Source organism: Belonocnema kinseyi, chromosome 8, assembly GCF_010883055.1.
Source record: "Belonocnema kinseyi isolate 2016_QV_RU_SX_M_011 chromosome 8, B_treatae_v1, whole genome shotgun sequence".
NCBI lineage: Eukaryota > Metazoa > Arthropoda > Insecta > Hymenoptera > Cynipidae > Belonocnema > Belonocnema kinseyi.
In genome coordinates, this window is record NC_046664.1 from 37,038,124 (window position 1) to 37,057,030 (window position 18,907).

General features: G+C 24.2%; 2 protein-coding genes across 2 annotated transcripts in view; one reads left to right on the top strand and one right to left on the bottom strand.

Annotated features, from left to right (window-relative positions):
• LOC117178440 (esterase E4-like) overlaps positions 1–12,338 on the top strand; it is a 15,441-nt gene extending 3,103 nt beyond the window's left edge. The window contains exons 2-5 of the mRNA XM_033369866.1: positions 814–943; positions 1,093–1,420; positions 5,003–5,345; positions 12,194–12,338. Of these exons, the coding sequence (XP_033225757.1) occupies positions 814–943; positions 1,093–1,420; positions 5,003–5,345; positions 12,194–12,338 (946 nt within the window). The remainder of the gene's footprint in view (positions 1–813; positions 944–1,092; positions 1,421–5,002; positions 5,346–12,193) is intronic.
• Positions 12,339–12,491: 153 nt separating this feature from the next.
• Positions 12,492–18,907, bottom strand: part of LOC117178967 (probable ATP-dependent RNA helicase pitchoune) — a 12,174-nt gene continuing 5,758 nt past the window's right edge. The window contains exons 6-8 of the mRNA XM_033370563.1: positions 18,369–18,521; positions 16,532–16,702; positions 12,492–13,013 (exon numbers count right to left, since the gene is read on the bottom strand). Of these exons, the coding sequence (XP_033226454.1) occupies positions 12,669–13,013; positions 16,532–16,702; positions 18,369–18,521 (669 nt within the window). The 3' untranslated portion in view covers positions 12,492–12,668. The remainder of the gene's footprint in view (positions 13,014–16,531; positions 16,703–18,368; positions 18,522–18,907) is intronic.

An 18,907-nucleotide genomic window follows, 5' to 3' on the forward strand; every position in this document is an offset into this window, starting at 1 on the left:
TTCAAATTATTTAAAGCTCTTGAAGATACCTGGGAATCTTTTAAAATACTGTAAAATGTTTCAAATCCTTTGAACTCTTATTAATTCACTGAAATCAATTAAAAAGTTGTTTTTAAACTTTTAAAACATTTAAAATCCTGTAAAATCTTTTGAAATCTCTTGAAATTGTTTGAATCTGTTGAAAATGCCAAGGAAATTGAAAAAATGCATTAAGATATTTCAAATCCTTTGCTCATTTTATCAATTGATCGTCAGCATCAGTTGAACAAAAATGTTAAAATTTTTTTTTAAATCCATTGAATTAAGTAAAATTGTGTAAATTCAGAATAAGTTAATAAGAATACAATGTGAATTCAAAAAGCTAATTATATGATTACATTTCCTGGAAAAAGTATTAAAATCCATTGAGAGCTTTAAAAACCCTTAAAATCAATTCAAAACCTCAAATCCCTTCAAATTAATGAAATTAATAAGAAATTCTTTGGAATCTCTTAAAATTCCATAAAATATTAAAATTTATAAGTTCTTTAAAATGTGTTAGAAGTTTAAAAAACACATTAGCATCTTAAAAATCGCTTAAAATTATAGGAATCTGTTAAAAGTTTCTCGGAATCTTTGAAAATATCTTGACATACAGATACAGTCTAAGTACCATACAATAACAGTTTCGCGGGTTGCCTCGCACTGGCCTTGTTACCAAATCGGCACCCTAAAAAGGTAAAAATTCAGGCCCACCCGAACAGTTTCCAATTGAAATGCATAATATTTCGCAATATACTCGACTTAGTACTCGCGCACTGCGGCCCTTCCGAGGAGAGAGTCACAGCCGTCTCTCGCCCTGTACTCTGTGAAACTGCGTGGACCAGCAGTTCCAGGAATTGCAAAACCGGACGGACTGGCTTCTATGACATTATTAAAAGTTACATTATGGGCTGCATATAGGGTACCATAAGGATTAAATCTTGAAAATAGGATACTTTAGGGACCTTAACTGAATATAGGGACGGGTAAGTGAGGCCTGGAAATAGAAAGAATAAAAAAGACTAAAGTTTTTGAAGAGAAGTGTTTGATTAAATTATAATTTATTTGCAGGTCAACTGTACTTTATTACCCATAATGGTACTGATTCCTGGGGGAGGTTTTCAAAAGAGAAGCAGTAATTATTACGCTCCTCTCTACCTAATGGACAAAAATATAGTTTTGGTCTCCTTAAATTACCGTTTAGGAATTCTTGGGTTCCTCTCTACAGGGGATTCAGTCGCCACGGGAAATTTCGGATTGAAGGATCAAGTTTTTGCACTTAAATGGGTTCAGGAAAATATTCAAGTTTTTGGTGGAGATCCAAATCGAGTGATATTATTTGGAAAAAGCGGAGGTGCAGCTTTTATCACGTATCATCTACTTTCGAATTCATCTAACGGTACAATGATTTATGCAAATTTAAGAAATTAATTTCAAAATAAATCAAAATTTAAATTCTTCTTCAAAGTCCATCATTCGAATTTAAGTAGGAAATTCTTTGGAATTAAAAAAAAAAAAAACTAAGGATTAAATTTCAAGAACAAGCTCCTACAAATGTCTCTATTCAAATAAAAAAATAAAAATAAATAAAGAGAAAAGAAAAAAAATTGTGAAATTTCCGGTCAGAAAATAACTGTCATTTCCTGGGTTTCCTGGTCCATTGGCTACCCGAATAACATTAAAACTTCTTTTGGTTTTATTAGAAGGTGATTTTAATTATTAAAAATGTTCAAATAATTTATAAAGTATCAGAAGTTTAAATTTAAATAAAAAGGTTTTAAATTGAACTAGGTCAGTTTGTGGAATCAAACAAATATATTATTATATTTTTAATCATTATTTTCTATTTATACCTTTTCTTATTTTTTCTCTCTGCTTTTTTGATCTTCATCTTTTTTAAATTGCAATACAAAAATTAAACAATGAAAACGGTTGTAGATTTGTTGTAAATATTTCTAGATTGTGATTCAAAAATATATAATAACAGAATGTTTACTAATTTGTTGTTATTTTTTATTAACATGTTTTTGATTAATTATTTTTGGCATTCTAATTGTCAAATAATTCTTAGGCATAATTGTTTATTTCTTTGGTTCCAACGTTTTTCTTTAGTAATAATTCTTTAATAATTAAACAATAATTAAACGCTAATATTAATGAAATAAAAAATGATTTACTAATTAGAATACCAAAAATAATTCACCAAATATATGTTTATAAAAAAAATAACTGTGACAATAACTAAAAAAGAACAGCTAATTGAGCATAGTAATTTTATTTCTAGTATTTATTTGAATAATAATAATAATAATTATTAAAAAAGGGATTTTCAACCAGCCTTGATTTAATAGCCCGAAATAATCTACAAAGATGTCTTTTAATTCAAATTAAATTTACCTTTTTTTGTCAAAAATATTATTTACTTCCAAATTAATTTAATTTGTTGTAAATTCAATAATTTTTTTAAAAAGTCATACTTCTTGGTTAAAAATAAAACTATTTTTTTGAAAATTAGGGCTTTTGACTTGAAAATTCAACAACTTGATTGACATTTTTTTCATTCTGAACTAAACAATTTTTTATGGTTTCAAATTCATCTCTATAGAAATGTCACCTTTTTGGTTAAAAATGCAACAGTCAAAATATAAATAATTCCGTTTCATTTGAAAATTAACTTTTTTCTTGCAAATTCAACTGTTTTGTACGAAAATTGTATTTTCGGCTCGAAAATTAAAAAATTTTATAGAAAATTTCAATACTTGCTTGAATATTTGTTGTTAAAAAATTATCTTTTTGATAGAAAATCAATTTTTTAGTTAAAAATTAACCTCTGTTAGTTCGGCATTCAAGTATTTGATTAAAAGCTCGTTTTACTTTTACGATTGCAAATTTCATTACTTGGTTGAAAGTTGAAATACTTTCTCAAAAGTTAATTTGTCGAGAAGATTTACAATTTCAGTTTAAAATGTTTTTTGTTAAAAATTAAATTTTTAACTGAAAATTAAACTATTTTGTTAAACAATGACTTTTTCGTTGAAAATTCATATTCTGGGGTGAAAAATTCTACCTGTGTTTTTAAAATACGTCTTTTTCGTCTTAAATGAAAATTTGAATGCACAATTTTTGGTTAAAAATAGATCTTTTTAGTTGAAAAATTCCACTGTTAATTTAAAAAAAATGTATCAAATCACATTACATCCATTGTTCAAACTATTTATTTCAAAATTCATGTAATTGATAAAAAAAAATTATTTTTGATCAAAAACTTTTCTTACTTAAATATTCAACTATTTGGTTAAAAATGTACGTATCATGTTAAAAATTAGTCTTTTTTAGTAATAATAAATATTATTGATAAATAGTAATAATAAATCAAATTTATTAATAATATAATATGTTCAAAATTCGTTTTCTTTTTGATAAAAAACTAATTTTTTGTAACTGACAATTTAACTATTTTTTTACATTCAAATGATTGTTTAAAAATTAACTTTTGTATTGAAAATTCAACTGTTTTGTAAAAAAATCCTTTTTTTTGTTTGCTTGCAAATTCATAACTTTAGTAGAGTATTCAACTATTTGATTAAAGATATACGCATTTTCTCGAAAATTAACTTTTTTGTTGCAAATTCAACTTTTTTGTACCAAAATTGTTTTTTCGCCTCGAAAATTCAACAATTTAATAAAAATTTTAATACTTTCTTGAATATTTATTTATTTGGTTACAAATTGATCTTATTGGTAAAAATCAATTTTTTAGTTAAAAATTAACATCTGTTATTTGAGCATTCAAGTAATTTGTTAAAAGCTCGCTTTCACTGGTTAAATCCTTTCTTTTATTTTAAATTAAATAATTTCTTTAGAATATTAAGTATCACATTTTGCATCAAAAATTAGGTCGCAAATTTCACTAATTTGTTAAAAGTTGAAATACGTTCATAAAAGTTAATTTTTTGGTGGAAGATTTATAATTTAAGTTGAAAATTTTGTTGTTCAAAATGGATTTTTCAACTCAACATTGAAAATTTTTTCTATACAATTACTTTTTTAGTTAAAAAATCCCATAAACTAACATTACATCCATTTTTCAAACTTTATTTGAAAATTCGTGTAATTTAATTTTAAAAATGTCTTTTTGATAAAAAAAAACTATTCTTACTTAAAAATTCAAATATTTGGTTAAAAATTTACGTATCATCTTGAATTTATTAGTAATAACTTTTCAGTATTAATAAATAAGATTAATAAATTGTAATTACACATCAAATTTAGTAATAATATTTTATGTTCAAAATTAGATTTCTATTTGATAAAAAAATTTTGTTTGCAACTGAAAATTTAACTATTTTTTAAAAATTCAACTAATTGATTGAAAATTTATTTTTTTGTTGACAATTCAACTGGTTCGTAGAGAACTAATTTTTTCGCTTGCAAATTCTAAGCTTTAATAGAGAATTCAACTATTTGATAAAAAATATACGTATTTTTGTTGAAAATTAGCCATTTCTGGTAGAAAAATAAGCTTCTGCTTTGAACATTCCTTTTTCTTTTGTTAAAAATTCTTTGTTTTAAACTAAATTGGCTATTTTATTGAACATTCAACTGGTTGGTTGAAAATTCACTATTTTGTAGAAAATTTGTCTTTTTTCTTGAAAATTATACTTTTTAAATATATGGCATAAATTAATTATTCTTATTACTTTGTAAAGAAATATTTAATGTGTGTTTTAAGGATCTATGGTTCGTTTCTTCTAATGGCCTAAAACGCGTCAGGCGTTTAGAAGAATGATTAAGTATAGAGAGACACTAAGAGTGAGTCGTCCATTTAATTGTTAGATACTGTTTTTATTTGATTGCCAAGAATTTCACAGTTAATTAATTTATTATTAAAATTAAAACACCCCTACTTTTATATTTATAATATTGACACCCGAAAGAATTTATATAAAAATCTTTCAGGTACAATTTTAATGTTTTTCAGGCTTGTTTCATCAATACATTAGTCAAAGTGGAAGCGTATTGGTTTCTTGGGGATATCGAGATAGAAGCCTTCTTAAAAAAGATGTAGAATTCATTGCCGGAAAAGTTGGATGTCCAACAAACAATTCTGAAGATATGGTAAATTGCCTCCGAAATGCAAGTTTTTGTAAATTACTCAATTTGACCACCTACAATGCTTTGGATTTACCTGAAATATTATGGGTGCCGACAAATGAAGTAGAATCGGACGATGCATTTTTAACCGATCATCCACAGAATTTAATATCCCAAAATAAGATAAAGGATTATCCTTTTATGAGTGGTTCTGTTCATGATGAAGGATTGTATTTAACAGCATGTAAGTTTCAAATTCAAATCCGTAATAATTTTGTAACCAGGGTGGCCGTTTTAATCAGCGACAAAAATTCATTGTAATCTTCCAGTTTTTCAGTAGTTCATAACAAATTTTCACGGCAATTTAAATAAAAAAATGAATTTTAAACTTTTATAATTGAAGCTTAAAAAATGCTTAATTCAGAAACTTTTAATTCAACTTTTAATTCAATGAAACTAGTCATTCCTTTTATTGGTCTCTTCCAAATCAGAAAAAAAAAGAAATTTCACCCCTTCCTACTCAATGAAAATGATAAAATCAAAAAAAAAAGATCTCGAACCAATTCAGAAAGAAATTGGAACACAATATTTCCTCTCTTCCAGCTTAATAAAAATGTTTAAACAAATTTTCCTCTTCCAAATCAGAAAAAAATAAAAATTCTACCCTTTAATTCAACAAAAAAGTAAAGAGAAAAAATCGGCTCTTGGAATTCAGAAAAAATAACGAAACTTTCACCTCTTTCGATTCAAAAAAAAGTTAAAAAAGAAAAAAATGGCCTCTTCCAATTCAGAAAAAATACCGCCCTTCCAACTCGATAAAATTAAGAAATAATAAAGAATTACCCCCTTCCAATTCAGCAAAAAGATAAAAGAAACAATTTCCACCCTTCAACTCAATAAAAATGCTAAAAGGAAAAAGTAGCCTTTTCCAACTTAGAAAAAATTTAAAACCAAAATTTCCTTCCTTCCAACTCAACAAAAATATTGCAAATAAGCAAAAGTTTCGCACATCCAAATATATAAAAATCTGAAAATATAAAATTACCCTCTTTCAATTTAGAAAAAAAAGGAACCGAAAGCTCTACTTTTTAACTTAATAACAATGCTATAGAAGTGGCCTTTTCCAATTCAGAAAAAAATAAGAAACAAAAATTTTCCTCCTTCCAACTTAACAACAACAATGTTTAAAATAAAAAATTTCCCTCTTCCAATTCAGAAAAAATGAAAACCAAAATTTACGCCCTTCAAACTCGATCAAAATTGCAAAATTAAAAAATGTCTTTCTTCCAACTTAGAAAAAAATTCTAAATCAAAAAATATTTCCATAAACACAACAAAACTGTTTAAAAAATAACAATTGCCTCTTACAATTCAGAAAAAAATACTTCCCTTTCGACTCAATAAAAAAATGTAAAATAAAACATTTCCCTCTGCCAATTCATAAAAAATAAATTTTTACCTTAAACTTAATCAAAATGTTTATACGAAAAAATGGGCTCTTCCAATTTGGATGAAAAAAATAACCAAAAATTCATTCTTTACAGCTCAATAAAAATGGCAATATAAAAAAAAGCTTCTTGCAACTCAGAAAACGATAAGCAAAATTTTCTAAATCACAAAAAAGATTAAAAATAAAAACTCTACCCTTGAACTTACTAAAGAAGCTAAAAAGAAAAAATGGCATTTTTCAATTTCGGCAAAAAAATGTTTAAACTAAAATTAAATCCCTTCTAACTCAATAAAATGATAAAATCAAAAAAGAGCCACTTCCAATTCAGAAAAAATTGAAAACCCAAATTTTTCGTTCCGCCAACTCGATAAAAATATAAAACTAAAAAATAGCCCTCTTCTAATGGAGAGCAAAAGAAATTTTTCCCTTAAACTCAACAAAAATGTTGAAAAGAAAAAAATGGCGTCTTTCAAATTAGAAAAAAAAATTTTTCCTCTTTCAACTGAATAAAAATAATAAAATAAAAAGGCATCTTCCAATTTAGAAAAAATTTAAAATCAAAATTTTGGCCCTTTAAACTCGATAATAATAAAAAATACAAAAAGTACCCTTTCTCAACTCAGAAAAAAATTCAAAACAAAAAATTATTCCCTTAAAATCAACAAAAATATTAAAAAGAAAAAAAGGCCTCTTTCAATTCAGAAAAGAAATAAATAAAAATTGCACTTGTTCTAACTCAACAAAAATGATCAAATAAAACAAAAGAAGCAATTCAGAAATAAAATAATCAAAACCTCGTTCCATTCAATTATATAAAAATCTTAAAAATAAAAACATTTTCCTCCTGCAATTGAGAAAAAAATTGAAACCAAAATTTCCTTCCTTCCAATTCTATAAAAAAATAAAAAATACATTTGCCTCGTTTTAAACACAATAAAAATAATGAAAAATCTTATAATTCGGAAAAAATGTGATTCCAAAATTTCTTCCCTTTCTTTTAAAATTAGAATTGTGAAAATCAATTGATTTTTGTATACATAAAGCCTTTTAAGTTGAATGCTTTTAATTTTTCTTCGTTTCATTTTGATAGTTATTGATTTGTTGCTTCTACATCAAAATTGAACATTTTTACTTACAAATTAATTTTTTTTTTTAATGAAACAATTAAAATGATAAAATTCAAAGTTTAAATTTTTTGCTCTGAAATTTTAATCATTAAAGACTTTCTATTTCGACAAATTCAGTTTCAAATTTTTTAGTTTTTAATATTTGATTTATAAACGCTTATTTTAAGTGAACAATCAAATATTGCTAAATATTTTTTGAATCCTTTTACAACTATGGGATTAAAAATTGAATAGGTTAAAAAATCAATATTTTAGAATTAAAAAATAGTTGAATAGGATTCCAAATTGAATAGAAGCGTTGAATTATGACTATTAATTTTAGATTAATTCAAAATTGAAAATAGTTTAAATTTGTTTAACTAATAAGGCTTTCCAATTGAAAAAATTCCATTTTTAACGTTAAAATGTGTAAATTCTTACATTTTCAAAAGATTCAGAATCGTTGTGTGAAATCAATTATTGATGAATTTTTAATACTCGAACTACAGTTTACTTTTTTTTATTATCTAATTTATATTTAAAGTTGATCAACTTACAGCATTTCTTATTTAAAAAAATCAAATACAAACGTTTTCATCATTTAAAAAGTTAAATGAAGTTAATTGAACCTAACATTTAAAAAAAGTTCAAATCTTACTTATTTTAAATTGCATAATATCATGTGAAATTAAAATGTGTGATATTTCAAGGTCACTGTCATTTTCCGGTCTCAAAAAATTCTCAGTTTCCCCGCTCAGTGACCACCCTGAATTAACATAAAAACTTCTTTCTGTTTTATTAACATTTTTCCTTTGTAGCTCTTTACTCAAAAAATCCTTCTGAGACGATAAGTGATATTTTGGAAAAATTTATCAATGCTACATATAGACGCTTTTTTGCGCCTGGAAATTTACTAAAGTTTAGTAAAGCCATAAAAGATTACTATTTTAACGGATCATTTTCTACTTATACCTTTTTAATTATTATGGTAACTCAAGTTTTCTTTCAACGGACTATAATATAAAGAAAAAAATTGGTGTCACGAATGGAGATGAATTATTTTCCCTTTTTTCTGGCGCAATAAATGGGTAAGTGATGTTATAAATTTTATGCTATAACAAACAAAATTATGTTACCATCAAACGGGGAAATTTCGGACATTACTAAATTGATAGTTTAAATTACTTAAGAGAATTTTAACCAGAATTTAGAAACAGTTCACTAAAATATTTTAAGACAATTTTCTTCATTTTGCAGGATTTAAAAACAGTTTAGGAAATCTTTGAACCTTTTTAAAAATTTTAAATGGTTTCAAGAGAATACGAAATTTTTTTTATTGGAATTGTAATTACGAAACGTGCATTTCATAAAAACCGAATTGGCAAACGTTTCGAACACGGATAGGGATCCCCAGTTTCAAAATTCCTGAGAAATATTCACATGATTTTTTATTTTAAGAAATATATAATTCCACAAGAAAATTCAAAACGATTTCTAAAATGACAAAAAGAAAAACAAATTTGGAAGACTTTGAGACACTTTTGTTTAGTTTTTAAAGATATTTAAATCAATTTTAGGAAAAATATTAATAATTTTAAAAGATATTCTGAAGTGAAAAAAAAAACAATTAATTTAAAATTTGAAAAGATTTCAAATTTTTTCAACGTAAATTTTTTTAAATTACGAAATAAAACTCGAAGCTTTTCAAGGATTTAGAAATGTTTCAAGATAATACAAATTTGCGGTTTTTTGTTTAATTTTTACAAATGAATTTGAAGAGAATATGTCAAAAACGTTTCAAAAGATTTCCAAAATTCTCAAAAAGAATCTGAAAGATTTTGGACGATTTTTCTATTTATGCAGGATTTAAAAAAATGTTAGGAAATCATTGAATTCATTAAAAACATATTTAGTAGTTTTAAAAAGATTCCAAAATAATTTGAATCTTGAGAAGATTTCAAAACATTTAAAACAAAATGTAGATTTTTGAAATGTTGTAAAAAGAAGATTTTTAAAAAATTTGAAAGGTTTTAAGAGAATGCAAAAGGATGCAATCATTTAAAAAGATATTAAGTTTTGAAAAAATTGCAAAAGTACTTTGAAATTTGAAAAGATTTCAATTTTTCTATGTGTATATTTTTCAAGATTACAAAATAGAAATTTGAAGCTTTAAAAACTTAAAGATTTTTTATTTCGACACATTAATTTTAAGAGAATATTTAAAGAGATTTTCAAAATAAATCTGAAAGAATTTAGGGCAATTTTTTTATTTTTGAGGGACTTAAAAAAAATGTTATGAAAAATTCGAATCTTTTTAACATATTTAGATTTTGCGTATTTTCAGAATATTTTTTAAAAATGAAAAAAAAAAGAAAAATATCTTGAAGATTATTCAAAATTTTTTAAAAATGTTAAAAGATATTTCAACAATTTAAAAAAAGTATGCATCATTTAAAAAGATTTTCAGCATTTATTTTAAATTTCACAAAAATTAATTTATAATTTCAAATTTTTGTGCCATGTAAATTGTCGAAGATTTCGAAATAAAATTTGAAGCTTTTCAAGGATTTAGAAATGTTTCCAGATGATTATCAAAAAAGAATCTGAACGATTTTTCTATTTTTGCAGGATTTGAAAAAATGTTAGGAAATCTTTCAATTATCTCAAAAGATACTTAGAAGTTTTGAAAAATTTCCAAAATAATTTATATCTCGAGAAGATTTCAAAAAATTGGAAGCAAAATGTAGAATTTTGAAATTTTTTAAAAAGAGGCTTTTTAAGAATTATGAAAATTTTGTAAGTGAGTGCACAAAATCTGAATTATTTGAAAATATAGTTGGAAGTTTGGAAATCATTTCAAAAATAATTTGAAAAGATTACAAATTTCTTAAAATGTATATTTTTCAAGATTTTGAAATCAAATTCGATGCTTTTCATGGATTTAGAAATGTTCCAAGACAATAAGAAAATTGATGATTTTTTATTTTGCTAAATTAATTTTAAAAGAATACTTAAATGTTTTTCAAAATGATTCTGTAAGATTTGAGGACAAATTTTATTTCTTTATTTTTGCATAATGTTTTAAAAATGTAGGAAAAATTGGAATAATTTTAAGAGATACTTAGAAGTACTGGAAGTTTTGAAAAAATGCACAGATAATTTAAAATTTGAAAAGATTTTGAAAAATTGTCCATACAGAAAAAAAATTTGAAAGATATTAAGATATTTTTTGAATTTTTCAAGATTGATAGATTTGTTACGAATACTTAATTATTTCAAAAAATATTTAGAGTTTTAAGAGTTATGAAAAGATTCTAAACTGATTTAAATCTTGAGAAGATTTCGAAAAATGTCAAACAAAATGTAGATTTTTGAAGTTTTTTTATGACAGAAGCTTTTAAAAATGTTGAAAAAAATTTTGAAGCAAAAATTTTCAATTTTTTAAGAGTACAAAATTAAAAAAAAATCCTGTGACTATAAGATAAAAATATCAAACAAAATGTAAATTTTAGAAGATTGCAAAACAAATTCGAAGCTTTTTAAGAATTTCAAAAAGGTTTCAAGAAAATAAACAACTTTTATTAAATTTCCTGGTAAATGTAAAAATGATATTTCATGTTAAAAATTAATTTTTAAAGAAAATGTCAAATGATTTTTAAAACTATTAAAGAAAATCTGGGAGATTTTGAGGCAATTTTTGTATTAAAAAATTGTTTTTTCAACATTTTAGGAATAATTGGAGTCAGTTTGGAAAATGTCGAAAATACACCTTTTCTTGTAGAAATTTGTTTTAAGATGAAAAATAGTCTGTTTCGGTTGAGGACTCAAGTACTTTGTTAAATAATATTATTTTAAGCAATTCCGTTCTCGTTTAAAATGCATATTTCTTGGATGAAAATGTAGCTATTTTTGTTGAAAATTCGCCTTTTTTGGCTGAAAATCAATCTTCTTCGTTGAAAATTAATTTGTTTTGGTTTAGCATTTAACTATTTTGTTGAAAATTATTATTTGTTTATTAAGTCATCGGTTTTTTATTTAAAAAAAAATATTTTTTGATTGAAATATCAAGTGTTATATTTCTCGTTGAGAAATAATAATTTTTGTTTGAAAATGCAAATACTTGCAGTCTACTTTGCTACATATCCATTCATTTCTCTTGTTCAAGATTCATCATTTTAGTTGAAAATTCAAATGTTTGTTGAAAATGCGAAAATTTGTCTTTTTTTAGCAAAATAATTTTATCTAAAAAAACAATTTAGAAGAAAATCGGTCCCTTTTGGTAAAAAAATTCATCTTTCTTTGTTAAAAATACAACTGCTTAGTTAAAAGTTAATCTATTTTGGTTGAGAATTTAACGATTTCATTAAAAATTAGTCTTTTCTTTAATGATTTAAACTGATTTTGTTATAAAATTAAAATCTTATTTAGTTGAAGATTCAACTTATACTGTCAATAATATGTCTACTATTATTATTCTTATAAACAATAATTTCTAGAAAAATATATTTGTTTTCTTACTCAGGAAACCAACGTCTGAACATTTGGCTGTTACTGATCTCTGGCAGCCTTATCAACAAAGAAGATTTCTTCAGATTAGTAATAAAAATAGTGCTGATACGTGTGTGACTCTTGAAGACGATTATTTCACTGATCGCATGAACTTCTAGATAGAAAAATTTTCTATAATTTAATTGTAGCCTTATTTATTATATTATATGAAAATGTTTCTTATTTTTCTTCTAAAACATAAAGGTTATGGAAAGTCTAGCTTTAGGGAATAAATGGTCAATCTATTAAAAAATGTTTGTATCCTCAATTTTTCTTAAAACATCTACTTTTCTGATTTATTTACATTCATTCTACAAATCAAGTACTATTTTTTAAAAAAATAGTAAAATCATCGTAAATTCATGCATCTTTCAATTTGAAAAATGTACGAATTCAGTAAAATCATTCACACTCGACCAACAATTGTCAAGATTTAAATTCCTTGAGACTTATCTGGCAGCTTGGCGAATATCCTTCCTTTTTCCAACCTGCTTGATAATTTTGATGCGTTCCTTTTTGACACTGGGGTTGTTCACTCTTTTGAAGTATCCATATCCTCCTCCTCCTAGCCTCTTTTCTGGCCGAAAACTTTTATCAAATGCTGTTTCTGTGACACTCAAGTCGACGGCAGGCGGAACTGTAAACCCGAAGGATTTCGCTACTTTGCCCAAATCCAAACTTCCAATATCGAAAATCTGTTTGAGATGATGCGTGTCGTAAGCTTTCAAATAGGCTTTGTACGCTTCTTTACCAGACAGGTTTAAGAAGTAGTTTTTCGAGATTAACTTCTCTAGCTGAAAGATATTAAATTTAATTACATAAAAATCATTTCAAAAATAATTTGAAAAGATTACAAATTTCTTAAAATGTGTATTTGTCAAGATTTCAAAATAAAATTTGAATTTGAAATGTTTCAAGATGATAAAAAAACTTGATTTTTTTCGCAAATGAGTTTTAAGAGAATATTTTTAACATTTCAAAAGATTTCCAAGATTGTCAAGAAAATATCTGAAAAATGTTGTACAATTTTTCTATTTATGCAGGATATGAAAAAATGTTAGGAAATCTGTGAATTATTTAAAAAAATATTTAGAGGTTTTGACAAGATTTCAAAATAATTTCAATCGTGAGAAGATTTCCAACCATTTTTCACAAAATGTAGTTTTTGGAAATTTTGTAAAAAGAAGCTTCTTAAGAATTTTGAAAGGTTTCAAGGAAATACAAAAAAATTGAATCATTTGAAAAGACATTCAGAAGTTTTAAAAGAATGTTTGAAAATATTAATTTAAAATTTGAAATGATTGCAAAATTGTTTTAAATGTATATTTTTCAAGGCTTTGTAAGCTTCTTTACCAGACAGGTTTAAAAGTTAGTTTTTCGAGATTAACTTCTCTAGCTGAAATAAATTAAAATAAATTAAATCGACGATTGATTGCAAGGTATCTACTCAAATCATGGGAAAAAATGCACTGAAAACTCCAGTTTTTTCCAGATATCCAAAGTTTTTTTCAGGTATCATTTTTCATAGTACGGATTTTTTATAGCCATTAAAATATTTCGCGTTTTTTAAACAATCGACTCAGAATATGGATACATTTTCGCGTGTTTTTCATACGTAATGTTTTATTTGTCAATTTCTAGGTATTTAAATAATATGTTTATTTTAAAAAGCTTTGACAAATTATATTACAAGATATTCTTGTATATATAAATATATATCTCTTGAATTTGTCTCTAATGTTCATGAATTTAAATAATAACTAAGTTTTCCAGTAAAAATATTGCATTTTCAACAATATTGATTAATTTGTAACCAAATAGATTAATTTTACACCAAAAAAATGAATTTTTAACAAAAGTTCAACTTTAAACCAAGTAGTTTTATTTTCATAGAAAAATATTAATTTTCAACTAAAATGATGAATATTTAACTGGAATATTCGAATTTTCAACCCAAAAGGTTAAAAGATGGTTAAAAGATTTTTAACCAGATAATTGAATTTAAAATAAAAAACATCATTTTTCAACCAATAATGGAATAGTTAAATTTTCAGTAAAAAAATTAATAAAAACTTTAACCAAAGTGATAAATTTTAAACTACAATAAACGAATTTTAAAACAAAAAGGTGATTTTTTAACAAAAAGTTTAATCCGTAGCGAAAGAGTGTACCTTTCAGCCAAATCGTTTTATTTTCAACCAAAAAGATGGATTTTCAACTAAAATGATAAATATTTAACTGACATATTAAAATATTTAACAAAAAAGATGAATTTTTAAACAAGAAGATCCAAAAAAGAGGATTTTCAAGTAAAAAATATTAATTTTCACTCAAATAGTCAAATTTTGAAGAAAAAAAGAAAGATCACTTTTCAACAAAAAATGGAATAGTTACATTTTAGTTCAAAAAATTGATTTTCGAAAAAAACAATTTTCAATCAAAGTGATGCATTTTTAAACTGAAAGGATGATTCTTAAAGTGGAATAGACGCATTTTAAACTAGGAAAATGAAGTTTAAACCAACAAGATGATATTTCAATGAAATAGTTTAACTTTCACCCAATTAGTTGTATTTTCATCCAAATACGGATTTTCAACTAAAATGACAATTATTGAACTGGAATAATTGCATTTTCAACCAAAAAGGTGAATTTTTAAGCAAGAAGATTAATGTTCTGACAAAAATATATTCATCTAAAAAACATAAATTTTAAAACAAATAGTTGAATTTTGAACAAACAAAAAATATCACTTTTCAACAAAAAATGGAATAGTTAAATTTTTATTTAAGAAAAATTAATTTTTCACAGAAAAAATTATCAACCAAAGTAATAAATTTTAAACTAGAACGATGATCCTTCAACTGGAATAGATGAATCTTAAATCAAAAAGGTGAACTTTAAACCAACAAGATGAATTTTTAACAGAAGAGTTTAGCTTTCAGCATAGTACTTGAATTTTGATCCAAAAAGATTAATTTTAATCTGAAATGATGAATATCAAATTGGAATATTAGAATTTTCAACCAAAAACATGATTTTACAAACAAGAAGATTAATGTTCTATAGAAAAAATACCATTTTTCAACAAAATACGTTAATTATCAATTAAATAATTATATTTTCAATTAAAAAACATACATTTTTAACCAGATAGTTGAATTTTAAATAAAAAAACATCACTTTTCAACCAATAATGTAATAGTATAATTTTCGGTTTAAAAAATAAATAAAAAAATTAACCAGTGATAGATTTTCAACTACAAGAAACGAATTTTAAAACAAAAAGGTGAACTTGTAACAAAAAGTTTAATCCGTAGCGAAAAAGTCTACCTTTCAACCAATTCGTTTTATTTTCAATAAAAAAGATGGATTTTCAACTAAAATGATAAATATTTAACTGATATATAAAAATTTTCAAACAAATAAAAAAGTTAAAAAAAAAGATTTTCCACACAAAAAAATAGAAATTTTCAACCAAAGTAATGAATTTTCAACTAAAACGATAATTCTTCAACCAGATTAGATGAATTTTAAACCAGGAAAATGAACTTTAAACAAAAAAGATGAATTTTTAACAAAAGAGTTTTACTATCAATCTAGTATTTAAATTTTCATCGCAAAAGACGAATTTTAATCTAAAACCATGACTTTTTGTCTGCAATAGTTTAATTTTTTACCAAAACGATGATTTTTCAAACAAGAAGATTAATTTTATATAAAAAGATCAATTTGCAACAAAAAATGGAAAAATTATATTTTTCAGCCAAAAAATGTTTTTTTAACTATAATGATGAATCTTCAACTTGAATAGTTTAATTTAAAAAAAATATTAATTTTTAATTAAAATATTTAATCTTTATCGAGAATAGTTAAATTTTTAACCCAAAAAATGAGTTTTCAACTAAAAAGATTTATTTTGTACACCCTGTAAAATTCAGTTTAACTAAAAAATGGTTAAATCCTGAAAAATTAAAAATAATTCTCAAAGTCTTCCATATTCTTTTTGCATATGTTATGAAATTTTTTAAACTTACAATTATTCTCTTAAAATTACTTAAAATAAACTTTGGAGATTCAACTCTTAAAAATTAAACTGGTCAAAATTATGAAAATTGCATAAACTTGAAATCCTTTAACAAAAATAATGTCACTGTTACCCTTTTATTTGAGATAATAGATGCTATGAGATACAAAAATGTTGTTTTAATAATAATTTTATATTTTAATTTAAAAATTGCGTGAGAAAAAAAAACAAGCAGAATTCGAGCAGATGAATGGTAGATTCTTGTATGTAATTTGGAAAAACTTACTTCAAGTTGAACATTTCTGATTTTATTCCAAGAAATTTTGAATTCGTGAGAAGAAACTCCAAATTCTTTCAGGTGAGAGAGAAAACCAGCTTCTTCTGGACGTATAATCAGCACTGCTTTTCCTTTAGCGTCTTTTCCACCAACAGCTTTACGAATTCTACGAATGTGATCCTAAAGCAAAAAAGGAACGTTTTTTAATTTATTATTTTTTATTCCTTCAAGTATTTTTCTAGGTTACTGAAATTTGAAAAATCGACCTTTAAAGCTCAAAATTCTTTCATTTAAAGCAACAAAAACTGAGCTGCAAATAAATAAACTCAAAGTGGAACTCTTGAATAATAAACTTTACAAAATTGAAATTTAAAGTTTGTAATTAAATAATTTTGTATTCAAATGCTCAATAATTTATACATATAGAATGGAAGCTACTAAAACTTTTAAGCTGAACAATTTCTAATTAAACTGCCAAATTAAAAATTTAAAACTTTTATAAATTGTAGAGTTCCAAGATTCAGATTCAATTCAAGAATATAAATCCACATTATCAATTTCAATGCTCTAAATTGAAGAATCAATCAGTGAATTTAATCATTTTCAAAATTATATAATTTAAAGCAATTTTAAGCTGGAAACATTAAAAATCAAACGGTTACATTTTTTTATAAACTAAACACTTCTTAAATTAAAAGTTAAATCATTATTGTTTTAAATAGTTTTAAAATCCTTAAAATACTTCGGAATTTTATTCTAAGAACTTGAAACATGCTGTTTTAAATTTTCAAAATTTAATTTATTTTAATTTAATTTAATTCTGCCAAAAATTTGTTCTTAAAATCTTCCACATTGATTTTTGATAATTTCGTAAATCTTTTTGAATATTCACTTAAACTTAACTTTTCAAAATAAAAAATCATTTTCAATTTCCCTAGAAAATATTGGTTATCTTCAGTGGACTATTTACACCGAAATTTCGGTACAATTAGCTAGATTTTGTCGGCAGAAGTAGACACTCTATCTAAATTATTTGAAATAATTTCAAGTTTTTAATTAATTTTAATTTTGTTTTCAAAACTTCTAAATACCTCTTCAACTTACTTGAATTTTTTCTAGGAATAATAGGTGTTCAATTATAATTTATATATCAAAATTCAACAATTTGACTTATAAATTAAATTTTTATAAATAGATCAATTAAAACTGTAACGTTCAGAATTTAGTTTTTAATATTTAATTATAATGTCTGATTTAAATGAACAGTCAGATATTTCTAAATATTAAATAAATGTTATTTTTATTAATTAAAAACTATCAAGTTGAATGTATCAAATAACAAGACTTTCCAATTGAAACAGTTTAATTTTTAACTTTAGAATCTGCAAATTCTTAAAGTTTGAACTGATCCCGGATCGTCTTGTAAAATCAATTATTATTCGCTTTTTAAATCTTAAGGTACAGTTCAATTTTGATAATCATTACTTAAATTATACACACAGTTGATCAAATAAAAAAATTTTTACCAAAAATCTTTGATTTCAAAAGCTTCTAATATTTAATTGTTTAAGTATTTCAAACTATATTTTAAAATTCTTCTTATTAAAATTTACGCTTAGAAATTAAAATTTAAAATGGAAAACTTTTAAAGTAGAAGATTTTCGAAGCACGCATTCTATACTGAATGATACGATTGAAAAAGCTAAAAATTTAACTAATTATTTTTAAAAACATTTGAATTCACAATTGAACAAATTTTTGTGTCTAAAAATTTGTAAAATTCCCGGCCAAAAATAAATTTCTTCTAGTTCAAGGACCATAACAGCTTTAGAAGAAAAACAAATACCTTTGGATCTTCAGTAGGGTCGTATTGAACAATCCAGTCAACCGTTGGAAACTCGAGATCCTTTGTTGCTGCCTCAGCACAAAGAAGAATACCTGAGGAGGAATTACAAAATTTCGAAAAGATAGCCGTTCTTTTCGCCTGCTTCTGCTTTCCCTAAAATAGAAGGACAGTATACAAAATTGTGGGCTTTCATTATCAAGTATTAAATATTAAATACTGGAAAACAAAATATATCATTGCAAGGTGGCGATTTAAATTGAGGAAGAAATTAAAAGATTCCAAAACTTCAAGCTGAATATTTGTTTCATTTGAAGTTATAAAAAATTAACCGTAAATTAAAACACTCTTCTGAAAATGAATCTTTGAAAATTAAACCTCACCAAAATTTTAATTCAAACGGGTAATAATTTACTTTTATATAATGAAGGATTTTAGGACTTCTTAATTTAAAAATATTACATTAAATGCAGCTAAATGATGAAATTGAAAATTTTTAACTTTTATAAATGTAACGTTCAAAGATTTAGGAAATATTATTA